This window comes from Mastigoproctus giganteus, chromosome 1 (genome assembly GCF_048544385.1).
Source record: "Mastigoproctus giganteus isolate SK-2022 chromosome 1, ASM4854438v1, whole genome shotgun sequence".
Classification (NCBI taxonomy): Eukaryota; Metazoa; Arthropoda; class Arachnida; order Uropygi; family Thelyphonidae; genus Mastigoproctus; species Mastigoproctus giganteus.
The window spans coordinates 250,106,327-250,124,837 of NC_143575.1; the positions used below are offsets into that span (position 1 = coordinate 250,106,327).

At 36.9% G+C, this 18,511-nt stretch overlaps 1 protein-coding gene across 3 annotated transcripts in view; it reads left to right on the top strand.

Annotated features, from left to right (window-relative positions):
- LOC150091747 (cyclin-dependent kinase 14-like) overlaps window positions 1-18,511 on the top strand; it is a 205,235-nt gene that overhangs the window by 115,614 nt on the left and 71,110 nt on the right. For all 3 annotated transcript variants that reach the window (XM_090385502.1, XM_090385511.1, XM_090385519.1), the window contains exons 7-9: window positions 14,440-14,519; window positions 14,795-14,889; window positions 15,784-15,846. In XM_090385502.1, the coding sequence (XP_090241628.1) occupies window positions 14,440-14,519; window positions 14,795-14,889; window positions 15,784-15,846 (238 nt within the window). The remainder of the gene's footprint in view (window positions 1-14,439; window positions 14,520-14,794; window positions 14,890-15,783; window positions 15,847-18,511) is intronic.

Here is an 18,511-nt window from a genome sequence, read left to right on the forward strand (position 1 = left end):
GATAGAAAAATTTCAGTAGCAGCCTGGATTGGTAACTGCCGCTCTCGCAAGAAGGATCAGTACACCTTTTAACATTACCTCAACAAAAAAAATAGCCCGTTTGAACCGGAGCTGACAACGCAGTTGGAGTCACACTCCTGCAATTGAATGAACATCATCTCACGAAATTATTCAGTGACGCATTGAGGTTCTCTCTCTTTTTTTTTTTCTGGAAAGAATGGGGGACTCGCATAACCCATATAACATCATGGAAGGAGTCACACTGATGGAAGCAGGTGGTTTGCAGTGGTAATTGATGCAGAGCAATCTTCAGCAGGTAAAGTCCGGGGACAAAAGGAGGAGGTGGGAGGGTGATGGAGTCACCAATTCATTCTCTCCAATAGGTTGTCTAGTTCTTCCTTAAATTTATTTAAGCTATCAATTTCTACAACAGATGGAAGTTTGTTCCAGCAATCAACCACCAGCTAGCTCAAGTCAAACTTCAACACATCTATTCTGCAACCGTCCTTTCTCAGTTTGAATTTGTGCCCCCTTATGTGTATGTGGTCTAAGCAAGAGGAATAACTCCCCCCCCCCCATCAGCGATGAGCTTGCTCAATCCATTCAACGCCTTAAACCTTAGTCAGATCACCAATGAGCAATGAGCTTGCTCAATCCATTCAAAGCCTTAAACCTCAATCAGATCACCTCGCAGGTGCCTAGTCTCCAGACACTACAATTTGCAGAATTGAAGCCGTTCTTGGTAAGAGCACCCCCTTTGTTCCCCCCCCACCAATCTCGTTGTCCTTTTCTATATTTGTTCCAGCAGCTCCACATCCTTCCTAAAATTAGGCCTCCAGACTGTATGCAGTACTCAAGATGTGGCCTGATCATTGCCTTATACAATGGGATAATCGCCTCCTTATTCCTGCTAGCATATTTCCTTTATATATCATTGACAATACCCATGAGCTGCACTAGCAGCCTGTCTGCATTGCTCACAGAACTTTATATCTGACTGCATGATTACCTCCTTAAGCTCAACAACCAACCAACTAACCAACCCTGCGTGCAGTACCACACAGTTGGTACGTTCCTGTGGGGTTACCGCTACCCATATGCAGTACTTTGCATTTGTTAATACTAAACTTCAACTGCCATTTCTTAACCCATTTGTCTAACTTTTTCTAGATCCTGTTGCAGTAGCATACTGTCATTACTATCATTAACCGCCCCGCCAACCTTTGTATTGTCTGCAAACTTGGAGTTAAACACGATATTACTTCATTCATCAATATCATTGATAAATATAGAAAACAACAATGGCCCCAACACCGAACCCTGGGGGACTCCACTAATAACACTACTCCATGAAGACCAGTGCCCGCTGCTAACCACTCTGCCTTCCTTCCCCGACTCAACCATCTCTTCATCCACAGTAGCAACTTTGCCCTCAATGCTACACTGCTCCAATTTGTACAGCAGTCTTTTATGCAAAACCGTATCAAAAGCTTTCCTGAAATCGAAGAATATGATATCAAAATTATATTTTGCATCCAATTCCTTTGTGACTGCATCGTAGTATCCAATCAGATTGATCAGACAAGATATCCCCTTAACAAATCCATACACTGCCTGAAGTATAACTAGTCTTGTCTAGATGGATCTGCATTACTTCCTTTACCAGTGACTCCATTATTTTCCCGGCAACAGAAGTTAAACTAACAGGTCTGTAATTACTCGTGCCACCCCTTTGATGGCAATGGCAAAAATTACCATCAATGGTAATTTTTGTATTCATGCAAAACTGCATGAATACAGTTAGTCTTGATATTCGTGGGGGTTATGCTATAAAAAATCCCAATTATTGAATATAAATATATTATCTTGGGAAAGGAGATTAGATTAACTAGTAGTTTTTATAATTCAAAGCAATGAGAAATTATAATTTAACTAACCATACATAATTAAAAGAGATCCTCGCCTAATCAGAATTTTCCGAGAGAAAAAAACTTTGCTATTCTCGCCTGAGACTCAGCCACTGAGGATGGCATATATAGCTAAAAATCGTCATTTATAGTGTTAATAGTAATAAATGTGGTTTAAAAATTACTACTTACGTTGACTATTTTTATGCAAAATTATTATTATTTTGTTTTCATTCCCATGTATTGATACTATTTTAATAAAAATCATTGATACTATTTTAATAAAAATTTTAATAAAAATACGAGTATAATTATTGAATAAAGTTATTTACGTACATTAATAATAAAAAGTAATTAATTAAGTTATTTAATAACTAATAGTAATCAGTAGCCTACAATACTGATTACTTCATTGATGATGGCTAAAATCATTTATACAAAATTAAAAAAAAAAAAAAAAAAGAAGGAATAATCAAACTACGAACATCTCGGTTCCATAAAGTTCATATAGTAGGACTAATTGCAAAGGTATTTATACATATCTCATATCATTAAATCTAGCTCCAGAAATACCGTTACTTACTTTTCCATATTGTCATGAAGATTTAATAAAGTTCTAAGTCGCTTTTAGACATTTAACGCAAGATTAATTCTATTATTTCTGAAAAAAAAAACTTCACACAGATAAAACACTACTTCCAATATCTCTACCGACGTCTGCTACTTAAATGATAAAATATTTTCCGACAGAGGCGCTGCTGGTTAGTTTTACAAGCTCCATCTTATTTATTTTGAGGAAATTAAGAATTCAATAAATAACTATAAATAATTAAATATCACGCAACAGAAAATAATATTATTATTTATTTGATACGTGAATAAAAACTTTATAGTATGCGAATGAATTTAATAAGTAAATAAAATTGTGATAATTATAATTTTTAAAGAAATCAAAAACTTTTGGGTGAAGAGCAATACACGTATTTATACATATCTGACATTAAATTTAGCTCCATAAATATCGTTACTTACTTTTCCAAGTTGTGAAGATTTAATAAAGTTCTAAGTCGTATTTTGACATTAAATTCAACATTAATTCCAATATTTCAAAAAAAAAAAAAAACTTTAGAGAGTTAATGCCACTTCCGGATATCGCCGACTGCGTCTGCTACATAAATAATAAAATATTTTCCGATAGGAGCGCTGCTGGTTAATTTTACAAGATCCATCTAATTTATGTTGAAGAAAATTAACAATTCAATAAATATCGATAAATAATTAAATAACATGCGACAGAAAATAATAATATTATTTATTAGATACGTGAATAAAAACTTTATAGTAGGCAAATGAATTTAAGAAGTAAATAAAATTGTGAGAATTATAATTTTTAAAGAAATCAAAAACGATAAAACTTTTGGGTGAAGAGATATACACGTATCACATGGCAAACGAGATCGCTTGTGGAACTTAGACAAAATGTTGTTTGAGAGAAAGAAAAAGCTATTTACTGCATTCAGAAGGAGGAAGCGATCTCTCCGAAAGCAAAGACACGTGTGTCCATTTGGTATCTAGGGTCTTCAGCAAACCAGCAAGCAAGCACACACACGCGAATCAAATGCTTCGATTAAATGGGAAAATCCTTTCCATCTTCTACTCAGCTCTCAAGGCTCTTTTATCGAAGTGCTCTATTCAACTTCGCCACGTTCCTACACAGAAAGGCGACTACGTGGAACATGTGTTATCAACTTAAAACAGCTTTTGAGCTTGCAAGTTCTTCATGGAATTGTTTTGATCTCTGTGTTTAAGTTCAGATGTCATTCGCATGAAAAAATCGCTACATGAATAAATTGATGAGCTCGCTTTTCTTCTAAAGTTCAATACCTTCAAACCCACAATTTAACAGTATATTACGATTCTTTCTTTCTTTCTTTACAGTTCTTTATTCTTGCTAAGATCTTTACATTCCGAAGACATTACATGTATTTGACGTCTTATAGGTGTTAATAATGAGAATTTATATAACTACCCTTAAATAAATTCCTACCAAGCGTATGAGAGGTTTTAGTTCAACAGTTTGGCACAAGATTATTAATTTTTATCTTAAATTTTAATTTGGCAAATAGGTTTCATTCCTATATAACAGATAAACGATTTAATGAACACTTGTTTTGAGCTCAAAACATGCATTCCTCTTAGGTAGGATAATTTCATGTGATAACTTGCTTGTGCGCTGGTACGTTCATTGTGTAATGGAATCCTTGCTCCACTATTGAAATGCCTGAGCCAATGTTAACCGAGCGTCTGTGTGACTGTCCTGACAATGAAATCAATTGCTCTCACTTGCTGTATGACTGACTATCATGGGATATAAACACGAAATATTATAATTTTAAGCATAACCTTTTTTTTTTTTTTTTTTTCATTTTAAAAATTCCTCTACTTTTAAAGACCACAGATTAAAACTGGTGAAAACTGGAAAGATATTACATAATAATGGATGTTAAGTTGCCTGGTTATCGCACTATTTCAAATAAATAAACAAACCAAGTGGGGTTTCCAAAATATAAACAAACTAAGTGGTTTCAAAATATAAGCAAACCAAGTGGGATTTCTAAAATAAAAACAAAGTTTTATACAGTATTAAAAAAAAAAAGAAATCTAAATAAAAAAATTCTATTTGATATTCAGAGTTAAATAAACTTTGAATGACAAGTGAGCTACTCTAAATTACAAATGTAATAAAATGGGTATGTATTTAAAACAAGTAACTTGAAATAAAATTTAAATTCGATAAAATTGAAATACAGACTTTTTTTTTTCGCTTTCAGTATTTTCTCCATGTTATTAGGGATTTATATTGACAATTATTTGATAAATTGTGTTCAGCAATCTCTTTAAAAAGTTTATTCGAAAAGGTGGCGAGTGCACTGTATGAGATATCTATTCCATTGCAGAAAAAATGTTTTTGCTTTTGCACTTGATCACTTTCAAAAGTCCACTGACCTCGCTCGCAAAAAATTTTCTCTTTTTATAAATAGATTAAATTTTTAGAATATTCGGAAGTATTTCCAAAATCTCTTCTCAAGACAATTCAATAAAGCTTCTCCATAAATGTTATATGGAATTTGGATGTAACATTTTAAATACGTAAATATTTTGTGAATATTTTATTTTTATATGTTAAAAGTTGCATGGATTGAAGCTAATATTTTCTTAGTGACCATACCTTGTGAATTATACGCAGACAAACCAAATTATAAATATAAATTTGCAGAGGTTCAGTGATTTCAGTAGATGCCTCTGGTTACTAGACATAAACAGTTATTGCTCTACACTGAAACTGTAGTTAAAATTTATGTTGTACGTGGTACCTGTAGCAATTTGATTTGGCAGAATATTTAAGAAGCGACAAAATATTTTACGAACCAAAGTTCTAAAAGGATATTTTAAGTTATTAAATTATAATGTTCGTTCTGCTGTACATTAAGATGGTTTAGTAAATGTATACAGAAAATTAGTTTAAAAAAAAAACTTGGTTATCTGTGGGAATATCATACATCCTAGACATAATCAAGTTTACTCTCTATTGCGGCCTATGCACGATCAAATAAACTTCTTCCCTTAGGGTTTAAATTTAAAGTTTCGAGTAATAAAACACTACTTACAAGTTCCTTCTTTCCCTCTTCCTGTGTGTACATAAATAAATTATCTTTGCAAAGTTGATATAAGCCAGTGTTAAGTTTTAGTGCATCATTAAACCAGACTTCAGAAGGTAAAAATACTCACGCACTTATAAGTTTCTTGGGAGTGCTTTAGAAAGCCACTCAAGTGAATTTGGGATTTGAAGTTTACTTAATTAAAACTTAAAAGCAGGAAGCACCAATGCATTCGATGAAAATATAATGTTTATTACATGAAAGCATGAACTGTTATTACTACTGTGATATGTTATTGTGGCAAAGGCCATTGAGATAAATAAAGTTATACAGACCATGAACTAAGGTTATGGTATTTCGAAGACATTTCGTTTATGAGATGTACTTTCATCATGGTATGCTTATGGTACATGAGAAAGAATAGTGTAAGTTTTATAATACCTGTATATTTAATATTATGTTACTTAATAGAGCATTTTGAATTCAGGACTAATTATACTCAGTATTAATAATATTGGATTTTCGAGCAAAGGTTCCTAAAGTTGGCACTAATGAGCCTAAACATCGTGCCACAAGTCTAATATTTAAAAGTTACTTATCAATAAAATTTTTAAAGATTAAATAACATTCATATATACTTAAATAGCTTTTTAATAATTATAAACTCTCTTAGTTTGGTGGAATTTTCTGATTGCATTAATGATACGCTCTCCAGTCAAAACATTATGACCACTCACGTGTTTTCGTAATCGGCCGTTCTTCCACACGTGGTAGTACACGCATCGCGGTGAGAACCGGTAAATGTGACACTGCAGGTTCGTGACATGCGGTCCATACGAAGTACTTGATCGACAATGGCAAGGGACGTGATCCGACGGGATTAAAAAAAAAAAAAAGGACGATATTTGGGTACCGGTTGAAGGGTGGCAGTATTATATGTATAGTATTTTATGTAGAGCAGCAGCACCCAAACGTCAGCTTCAACTCCGCCTAGGTACATTGTGTGTGTATGTGTGTGTGTGTTGTTTAGTTCTTTCTGGCCACTTTGTCACCAGGAAGGCGCTGGCCTGGAAAGCCTGCCCAGTGCCCATCTACACCAAGAGGAGGTGGTCTACAACTATGCATATACCGTGGCCAGCCTCGAAAACTTTTGTTCTACTGCTCTTAACTCAACTCTTAGCCCCAACAACAGAGAGAGAGAGAGAGAGAGAGAGAGAGAGATAAATCGGTCAACTACTGAGTGCCAGGCACTCAGAATGAAGGGTCGTAGTCACGAATGATCGTTAGTGAAGTATCTCAAATAGAGAGCTTTATGGTAACTGAAAAAAGTTTCTAGTACCCCAGCTTGGCCTAAAACTGAGAAACTAACGAAAACGTTGTCTCTTTGAGTCTTTCCAGTTGTTGTGAATGACAAGGGTGGGAGAAGCGACTCCGATTTCTTCCTGGAGAAGCGATTAAAGTCTTGAGGGAGAAGCGACTCCGATTTCTTCCTGGAGAAGCGATTAAAGTCTTGAGGGAGAAGCGATTGGAAGGTGAGGGCTGTGCAAGACTCCGCGCAGGCGTCTCCCCACCATCCCCGCCTCAACACTGGCTCTCTGAGTCAGTGTTGAGGCGGGACAACTCCGGCTTTGAAAATTGTTAAATTGTCTCCTTGCCGGGACAACTCCGGCTTTGAAAATTGTTAAAAAATACTTCTCGTCGCAAAATTTATAAATGACCTTTATAGAATTATTAACTAACTATTTAGTAACCTTTTTGTCACCAAAAGGAGAGTTAGTACAAAGAAGCGCGCTATCGAAGTGCAATAAAAATTGGTTTTTTAATTTTAACACAAAAAGTAAATGACAGATTTCGATCGGAATAGTTTTCCCTTGATAAGCATCGAATAACGCATAGCTAATGTGGTCATGTGGAAATGTGTTTTTGTAAAGGGCGGCTCCTTGAACGTCAGTTCATCTCCGCCTCGTATCTCTGTGAAGAACAGTAATACTACAAATGGACTAGATATGTGTGTGACGGAGATTTGTGTGTTCTGTTGTTCTGTTCTGGCCACTTGGCTACCCAGAAGCATCAGTCACCTGGACAGATGATTCTGGGTACTCGTCCACACCACGGGAAGGTGGGCCAGTCCCAATAGTGCTCGTGATGTCTCAATTCGAGACTCTTACCCACCTAATGTTGCCAAAAGGTAAGCCAGATTCCTCTGGGGGCCAACTCCATAGGGAAAAGGGGGGGGTTCCCGCAGCGTATTAAAAAAAGAAAAAAAAAGAGGTTCCCGTGGCGTATTAAGAGAAAGAAAAAAAAAAAAAGGAAGAGAGAGAGGTTCCCCTGACGTATTAAAAAAAAAAAGAGAGAGAGAGAAAAAAGAGAGATTCTCTCCCCCACTCTTTTTTTTAATACCCCACGAATTGAAAAAAAAAAAAAGTTGAGATTTATTCGTCTACCACAAAATCCATTGTTTTATAAAATGGTGAGGACACAGCCAGACAGTTCGTCGTAAAAATCAAATTGAATGTCCAGTTGGGTTTGGGCCAGAGGCGTGAATAACTGCTGTCATCTGAGACTGTACACGTCTTCCCATAAAAGCTTCATTTGCAAAAGACTGCAGCGCTCATTTGATTTTTAAATTTTTAGCTCCAGTAGCGACGGAAATAGAGGGATGGGGACACGAAAATTACTCACATTTTCCTGTCTGGAGCTGCCATTTTTAATTTTAAAAATATTTTAAAATTATATTTTAAACCTACTCGTTGAGCTCTTTCCAACGGTGTATAATAAGTTATAGGTTGTCGACAATATTTTTGTCCCCTCATTTCTCAGACAAATTTTTGTCAATAACAATCATTATGGCGTTATGTTGGCCCACATGATTTTCAAACCCATGCAAAATTTCAAGTCAATAGGTTGAGTGGTTCCAGAGATACAATGCTGTGATAGACGGACGGACAGACAGACAACCGAGTGACATTATAAAGGTCCTTCGTTAGACTACGGACTCTAAAAATACTGTACCCACTGGAGGAAGTGCTAGACCACTGGATACCAACAAATAATCCCATACTTTTTTGCTGGTACCTTGGGCAACGCAAACCCAAGGTACCAGCAAAAAATAAATAAATAAATAAAATTTTTAAAAAATTTGGATAGTGAATATCTAACTAAAATATTAAAAAATAATGATAAAAAAAAAGCCTAGGCTTGTTCGGAAGACAAAACGCAAGTGGAACCATTTCGGGTTAGATAATTAATAATTAATAATTAGCATAAATATATATGCTAATAACCTTTTTATTTAATTTGGGTTTTATTGAATTAAATATATATATATAACCTGAAATATAACCTGGTCCAACAGAAAGAGGTAAGTGGTGCCCGTGTTTTAGAATGAGGGATATTTTCCTGGGAGTCTCTTGTAGCTCTCAGACCCCTAGACCACACTCTGAATGCTAAAAACTACCTATCCATTGCGACTTATCAGGTATACGCTCCTTCATTGTCTGCCCGGATGGCACAGGTGTGTTCCAGCAGAATAATGCGCAATGCCAAGTTTCCGGTATTGTCCAAAAGTGGTTCGCTGAACATGAAAGTAACTTCCAGGTGCTACCCTGGCCGCCGAATTTTTCGGATATGAACGCCATTGAACATTTCTGGGATTACGAGGAGAATCGACAGATTCGGCATTTGAACCCTCCACCACGGACTATCGCAAATCTAAGGAATGCAATCCTGGCGCCATGGTACAACATACCTCCTACTACTTTCAGAGGCTTATAGAGTCTATGACTCCACGAGTGCGGTATTGTCGAAAAGAGGAAGATGTACCCACTATTAAATAGGTGGTCATAATGTTTTGACTGGACAGTTTATAATCGAGTTTAAAGAAAAATGAAAAAAAAAAAAAACTGGGACGTTTAACTTAGAAATGTTTCATCTGCAAAAAGAAAAAAACATTTCTTCATTTATTTTCTTATTCAAGGAAAGCAATTTTGATTTGTACATATACATTTTTTTTTTGTAAATACTCTATAGCTAAGAATGCGTTTTTGTGAACAAATGTTTTCAGCAACCAATGAACATCGATTGACATCCAGGCCACTGTTTTACAACACAATTATAAGATCAGTTTTTTTTTTAAACCGAAAATAGGAGAATTGCAACTCCAGAATGATATCTTACACTATTCTGGGCTATTTACAACGAATCCAGGAGGATTTAGAGGTATAAAAAATTTTAAAAAATTATTTTATTTTTTTAGATCTGCAGATGTAATGTAACATTTCTCCCTTAAGCGAAAATTTAAAAATTTCTGTGAAATTTGTCTGCCATTATCCACAGGCCCTAAAAAGAAAGATTTTCCCACGATGAAATACCGTTATCTCTAACTTAAAGTAAATTTTTAACCTGCAGTAATTCAACCACTTGACCCTTGCCCATTAGGCCCTATTATTGCATCCCATTGTTGCAAATCATTAAAAATTCTCACATAATCATGACCAAGATACCTTTAAGACTACCTCATGGCCACCAGACAATTCTTCACTTACCTAACCCTTTTCCCGAAAAAAAAGCACTTGACCTGTAGGTCGCTACCATAGTTCGCTGTGATTTAACCATCCTAAGAGAAATCAGGGGACTTCACTGCACTAAGTTTTAAAACCCTCACTAGTTTATTTATTGCTGTGGGGATGAAAACGCAACAGAGAGGATGTGCTGGAAGAATTATGCGAACATAATACTCCTGATGGGGGTTTAATTCGCCAAGACGTTCTAACGGTAATTTGCTTCTGATATAGCGGCAAGCAGGATTACCGAGGATTTTACCTCCTCTCCCACTTAAGATCCTTCGTGTATAATCCGTCATTAAATATTTGCATATTATTAATTATCACCCGCTTCCTTCAGCAACAGCGGCAAATTGGTCACGAGCTCTTGATTAACCCTCTTATCTATGTAGCGGAAGTTAATGGCAGCAGAATGGCCGTGTCTCTGGTGTATTGCACTAAGTAGCTCTTGGAATCGTATCTCACGAGCTAAATAGGAATATAATGACCCCGAGATTCAGGGAGTCGAATTGGGTGAGACTATAATAAGAGCACAGATAATGTAAGGCAGAGATGATGTGTCATCATTGCTTTATGTGTCACTGTTTATATAAAGGCAGACGTTCACCATTAGCTTTTCTTGAGTCAAATGTTATTCTACCACATTAAGGAGTTAACCTACCTTACAACCTCTTCCATTCATGAACTTTGTAGAAGTAGAGATTTCTAACTACCGGTTTTCTTGGACTGGACGAAACAGTTTGGTGATCTCTTTGGAGGCGAAACCATGTGTTGCGCGTGCAGACTAATTAGTTCTTTAGCTATATCAAATTACTGTTCCCATAATGGTCTCAAACTTCGAGACATTATCGAAATGATACAAAAAAAAATCTCCAATGATTATGAAGCCTGATAATGGAGACGAAAATAATTGACATTCGCAGCAAAAAATAGTAATTTTTTTTGACAGAAGAAAATTTTCTATCAAATTTTCTTTCTATTTAGAAGAATTCTTTATTATATACAGAAAGCACATTGCTGTATACAACTCCCTTCACGGCTACAAGCCAGGGGTTTACATAAAAGAAATCATATAATACAATAAACTCAAAAAAAAAAAAAAAAAAAAAAAAAGAGCATTATGACTCCTGAAAAGTTTGTACACTGGGATGATGGATTCAGGGCAGTGATGAAAACTGGATATGAAGAAAATCTAGAAAACCAGAAGCTTTCGCTTTATCGCGGGCAAACGTTTCACCTGAAGCATTACAGTAGGTTCAACGATTGTGTTTCCCAGTACACCAGATTCAGCGATTTTGTGTCCATCACACTGTAATATTGTAGAGGTGCGATTTGCATAATTCTCGATGTTGTTGTTGTTAGGCATCAGCAAATTAGGCCGTATTGCGCAGTATATAATATATCTGTAAATTGCTTGTGTTCTATGGTCAATTTTTTGTTTGCTGGACGAAAAACAAGAGTTTCCAGGGTGGGGGAGGAGAACCATTGCCTCGCCTGAAGTTGACTACCTCGGCCATCTTGTGAAAAAGGCCCATAAAATTCCTCGTGTTATTAACGGGATTCGATTATAATCATATTAATCATGGGATACCTACCTAGTAACAGGTAGGCCCATTTTTCGCCCGGATAAGGGCAGTCACACGGCGAGGCATTGAGTCCACTAGTTCACGAAAGCATTCCACAGGTATTTCCATTCATGCTTGCTGCACCGCTGTCCACAATTCCGTCGCATTCCTGAGTGGAGGATCCAAAGCTCGAATGGGTCTTTCCACAGCATCCCAAAGATGCTCCATAGGGTTCATGTCCGGTGAATGGGGAGGCCGTTCCACGGTGGTAAAATCTGCGGAATACACTTCGAACCATGTTCTGGTTACCACTGCTCTGTGGGGAGGCGCATTGTCCTGCTCGAAGAGTCCATTGCTTTGTGGGTGCACGATGACCATGAAGGGATGCAGATGGTCTGCAACGATAGACACGTAACCTGGACCGTTCAGAGATGCATGTAGACGTACCAGAACAGAAGTCCTCAGACCATTACCGAACGTCCACCTGCCTGAACAGTTCCTTGTTGACATGACGGGTGCATAGATTCAGCCAGATACGCACCCTCTCGTCCGCTCGAAATAACTGGAAACGGGACTCATCGGAACAGGAGACTCGTCTCCAATCGTCATCCAAGGACTAGTGCCGATGTTCTTTCGCCCAGTTGAGGCGTAGAGTCCTGTGTCCTGGTGTTAGCAAAGGGTCTCTGGTAGGTCGGCGGCTCCCATAACCTAATTATCGCCTGATGGTCTTGGAGGAGACGTGTATGGCAACTCCCTCGTTGAAAGTCGGCGGTGATTTGTGCCACTATCGTTCTCCGGTTGGCTGAAACAATGCGAGACAGATGTCGATGGGCACATTCATCCACCACCTTTCTCCGCCCACAGCGCTGTCCACGACGAGGTGTTATTCCAGAAATAGCGTATTCCCGATACACTCTTGATACTGTCAAACGGGGATAGTGCAATTTTTTACCACCTCCGAGATAGAGTGACCCATGCGTTGGGCACCCACTATCATCACTCTTTCAAAGTCTGTTAACTCACGACGTTTATCCATACTGACATCGAATTACCGTTTACGTGAATGCAGTGTACCTATATACCTGCCAAGCGGTGGGTTTGTCCACTGGCAAGAGGGAGTGACAGCGACGCGTTGCCCAAGAACCAGGTATCCCATTAATTCTGTCTTTTCAGTGTATATCTGCTTCACTTCTGAATGAAATACGCTTTATTGGCTATTCCTTGGTCTGGTTTCAAAACAGATCTCCTCCTCTAATACGTACAACAGGTCTCATTCGGATATAACTCCTTGTGATTGATTTAAGATTTTTTCGGGATTGTTGTAATGGATAGTTTTTCAACCATCGTGGCTTTCAAAAGCAGTGCGTGGTAGAAGACATATCTACAAGAATACTTCCAGATCTTAAACCCTTAACCGATCTCCAAGATCCTGAAAACCCTTCCAATCCTTTCTGGGTACGGCAGAGTGACATTTTTCTGGGAGCTTTGTTGATACACGATAAAAAAGAAAGAGGCATCTGTATGAAATGTTTCTGTCTCTTGTATTTTTACTAAAATGGATTTAGGTGTGTCGTATTCTTGATAAGATTGGGTCTTCAAAGACGACCCAACAATAGTAAGTTTACCTTACTCATATTGCTGCTCTTTTCAGTCTTAAGAAGTTGCTTTTCTTTTCCCACGTTACCGGTCTTATTCCGTGGAGACAAACAGGTTAGTATGAAAGAAAATAAAAACAAAATAAATTATATTAGTTACTTTTATTGCAATTATTTTGGATTATATATATTTCTTTTATCTAATTATGGAAACGAAATAAAAAAGAGGGCAAATCGCTCAGAAAATCGTTGTTATCACTGGCAAACTGCTTGGCACCTGAGGCCGTTATTAACGAATGTAACCATAGAAATAAAGGCAAGCAAATATACAATTAAATTTCTTACAATAACACTATAAATTCTTTGATCAAAGTCAAGTTTACCCTTTAATCTGAGCAGTTACTGAATGTTCGATTTTGTTCAACGTCTCTAATATTCATTTATATAAATTCACGTTTATAGAAATCAGATTTTATCTGCTATAGCTTTCGGCACTTGAAGTCATTGCTAATCGATATTTCTGATAGTGGTCTTTTCCAGAAATACGTTGTACATGTTGTTGTTGTTGTAGGGTTTTAGGAGAATCAGCGACTAAGGTCATATTGCTCTGCTTATACTGTCAGTAAATTGCGTGGGTTCCGTGGTCGGTTTTCTGTTTGCTGGACGAAAAACCCGAGTTTCCGGGAGGGAAAACCATGATGCCCTCACCTGAGACCGACTAGTTCAGCCACTTTGTGAAAAAGGCCCATAAAAATTACTCACGCCATCGATGGGACTCGAACTCAGGTCTTTCCCACCAGTGTGGGAGGACAGCGATTTTAAAACCCCACGAGGGCGCGCTATATACTTAAGAAAATTAAAAATTTCGACCATTTCACGTTATCTGTTTTGATAAATGATGATTTTTATAAAAATTCCTTTTTATTTTCTAAAAAAAAAGAAAATAAAAATAAAATATGTCATATAAATAGAATAATTATATTAAATCAATTAATTAATCTATAATTTAGATTGAATTTAATTAATTCAGTTTAAATTTAATTATAAAATTAACTTTAATTAAGTTCATTATTTATTAAATTCTACATTAAAAATAATTAATAAATTGATTATTTTTAGTATACCATGAACTTATTTTCTTTTTTTATTAGAGTCACAAACAAAATCGTTGCTTTGAAGGAAATCCGACTACAACCAGAGGAAGGAACGCCTTTTACTGCCATCAGAGAAGGTTAGTTAAAAATGTTATTTATTATTATTTATATATATATATATATATATATATGTTACTGTGAAAGACCTACGTTACTGTGTAACAATCTTCCTTATGCCCTTGTTTAAAAATCGTATATTTTTAATAATCAGTTATTTAATTTAATTTTTTCAAAGTTCGGTAGATGGCGCATTTACAAAGCATATGAGAATTATTAAAATTAATTAGAATTTCACGATAAATTATTCTTAGTTTTACAGATAAAAAAACTTAGCATTCTGTTGTTATTTCAGCTTCCCTTTTAAGAGGCTTGAAGCATGCGAATATTGTCACCCTCCATGATATCATCCATACCAGGGAAACTCTAACGTTCGTGTTTGAATATGTTGTAAGTTCTTTTGATTTGTATTATTATCATTATATGAAAATACTATTTGTTCAGGTTATAACTTTAAATGTATTGATTTCTTCACATGCACGCAAAAATGAAAATTATGATCATTTCAATAAACAAACATGGATATTGCATATATTCACTCCAGTGAGCAAATATACCTAATACAATAAATCTCAAATTTTAAAAAGAAAGGACACGATCGGACCACGATATGGTTGCCCAAACAACCAGTATCAAAATTATTACTTAATATCTGCGGCTGATTTGTAAATTTTTGCGTGTGATTCGGAAGAAACTCGACAACGTGTCTGCTTCTGGGCTTTTTTCTTTTAAATATCGATATGATACATTTAAAGAGACGCCATTATGTCCAGAGAGAGCTGCAGAACTATTGACTCCTACTTGGTTTCTTTGTCCCTATATCTCCTAGCAACTGAGTGGTCGTTGACCTGCTCAGAGACATCGCTTAGAAAGGAACGCTACCTCTTTTTATGTGTTAAATGTCGTTTGGAACATCGGTGAAAGAAATCAAACAAAAGACAGCCGTAAGTCTAGTCTGGTTTCAATTTTTGGCCATCTGTAACCTTCATGAATATACGAAGTGGAAGTTTATGGAACTATTTACAGAGCGGTACTACCACTCTGTTGATATAAAGAATAGTCCTAAATAATAATGCTTTCCTTCGTATAGGCCAGCTTAAACATTTGCTTACTAAAGTTATATATCTAAAAGGCCTAAAGAAAACATTGACTGGTTGGTGTTTTCGAAGGAAAGAGCCCGTCCTCTTGTTCTTATGCCATACATTATAAACAACTCAGTACAAAATTCCCCTATGGAGAAGACAGTATAAAAGTCTTATCTTTGGTATTTATCATTTTTTACAGCACACAGACCTCAGCCAATATTTGGAACGACATGCCGGTGGACTGAATCCCAAAAATGTCAAAGTAAGTATAGTTGATTATCGATTACTTATGTCTACAATAGTTTACTTTTTTCTTCTTAAATGGTATTAATATCTAATTACACTTCCTAGCCACTTTATTAGGACCATGGAAGTTTGGGCTATATGCAGAAATTTATGCAAAAATATATAAATGGAAGAAGCCGCATGGTGCTTGTGACGTGTGTAGGAATGATGCTTGAGTGTTAAGCGCCAAAGCAATTAATGCTATGAGGTATCAGTATATTGCGATAAAGTTGCCTATATTCTGTGCACCATATGCTTGTTTGCTGTACAAAAAAAGCCAATAAAAATTCTTCTCTTCATTCACGGGATTCGAACTCCATTTTCTAACCTGCGTTCGACATTCAGTAATTAATCCACTGTACTACATGTGAGGGCCAACACCAAAAAAGAATGTTTATGGTGGAAAGCCACACAAAGCATTGGAACTATCGCATTATGTATTGGCAACAGAGGCCGCTGAAGTAGACGTAATGGTATAGGACATGTTTTCGTAGCATACCCTTCGTCACCTGATCCCGCTGGAGGGCACCAAGAACACCACAACACACCTGAACATCAGAATTTATCAGGTATATCCCGGATTTTAAACATGTGGCCTGGTCAGCCCAATCCTCGGATCTCTATCTCACAGGTCTATAGGATGAACTGGAAAGTCCTGTTCATTGGCACAGTCCTCTGTCCACGTCTCTCCAGGAATTAAGAACACGTTTGCTACGTGCATGGGTGTTCCTCGTGTCACTTTTAAACAATTTGCTAGCCCTCGTAAGTATAAAAGTTCGTAGAATCGCCGTCCTCCTTACACCGGGTAGAAAAGACCAGAGTTCGAATCCCGTCAGTGACGCGAGGAATTTTTATGGTTCTTTTTCAAAACGTTGCTGAGTTAGTCGGTCTTCGGCGAGGCCAGCGTGGTTTTTCTCCGGAAACTCGGGTTTCTTTGTTAAACAGAAAATTGACCACAAACCACCCACAATTATACAGCACAATACGGCCTAAGTTGCTAATAAGCACAAACCCTACAATAATCAATCAAGCACTTTATTGACTATATGTCACTTCGTGTAGGAGCAGTGATACGGCCAACAGCAGTCCAACATACTGTTAACTCAGATCCCTGTAAATTGGTCAGGCAGTGTATATAATGTATTTCTGACTAACAAATAAATACCAAAGCAGGTCTGGGTTTTAGCGAAGGTGGAATTCCACCATCTTGATGATCCCCAAAATACTAGCTATCTTCATTTTCACGTCTCATAGAAGAAATAAAAAGATCTGACATCAGTTGATGTTTTTATTGTAATCTTCCCAGTTAATAACGGAAATCTGATATTTTGTTCTTGAAGGATAATGATATTGTTAAATATAGAAGAAATTTATTTTCTGTTTAGGAAGTGACCAATCGGAATTAAAAATTTTAAATACGAGTATGCTCACAAATCTGTACATGATATCTGGTTTACTTGTTTAAATAGTTAAATAAATGTAAGGTGCATTGCGCCATACCATTTTATTTTAAATTTAAAACCACACGTTTAAAAGACAAACAAAATTCTGCATTTGTACATTCCTTTTTTTTTTTTTTTTTTTTTTTTTTTCTGGTGGCTTGGGTAGCAAATTAGGGTCCTCTGTAAATTAGGGTCCCCTGTAAATGATTACATCTACCCATATATATCATATACTGTATTTATTTTGTCTGTAAATTGCGTGTGTTCTCCGGTCGATGTGCCTGTTTGCTGGACGAAAATAACCCCAGTTTAAAAACCCCAGTTATGGGGTAAAACTTTGCTATCTGCGCCTGAGATCGACTAACTCAGTCACTGAGTGAAAAAAGCCCACTAAAGTTCCTCACGTCATAGACGGGATTCAACCCAGGTCTTTTCCACTCGGTGTGGGGAGAACGGTGACGATACCACTGTTCTACCCGCGCAGACTGGCTAGGCGTAGCAGTGAGGTAGCGTGCTTACTGGAAGTTACAAACACTGCTTGTTCGAATTTTCATAACGTCACAAAAACACACGCGTTCCTTTGTTAATTTAGCGTGTGATTGCCCGAAGAATAAATAGAAACTTTAATACTTTTCTCAGCTGTTGCAGTAGTAGGGTTTTAGGAGCATCAGCGACTAAGGTCGAATTGCTCCGTGTATACTGTCTGTAAATTGTTTGTAGTCTGTGGTCGATTTTCTGATGAAAAACCCGAGTTTCCGTGAGAAAAAAACTATGCTACCCTCTCTTGAGACCGGCTAAGCCAGCCACGTTGTGAAAAAGGCCTATAAAAACTCCTCGCGTCATCGACGGGGACTCGAACTCAGGTCTTTTCCACCGTTTTCGGTGGAAAAGACCTGAGTTGAGTTCTACCAACTGTGCTACCCATGAGGGCAATTTTCCCACTTTCTAAGGGAGAGTTTCTTTCAATAAAGATATTGAAAGAAAGTTTGCCATTCAGATTCCATCGAAAAACAGTTCGTGGTATTTGGCAGCGTCTTAAATTATTGTCCTGTTCTCCGAGATCTTCTTTTTGTAGTAATTTATTCTCAGACGATCCTGATACTTACTAAGTCATACAAAAGCCCTCAATCAAGACGATACTTCCTTCGTTTTTCCTTTCTGATGCCAGCGAGATTATTTGGGGACTGGTAATCCTTTTTC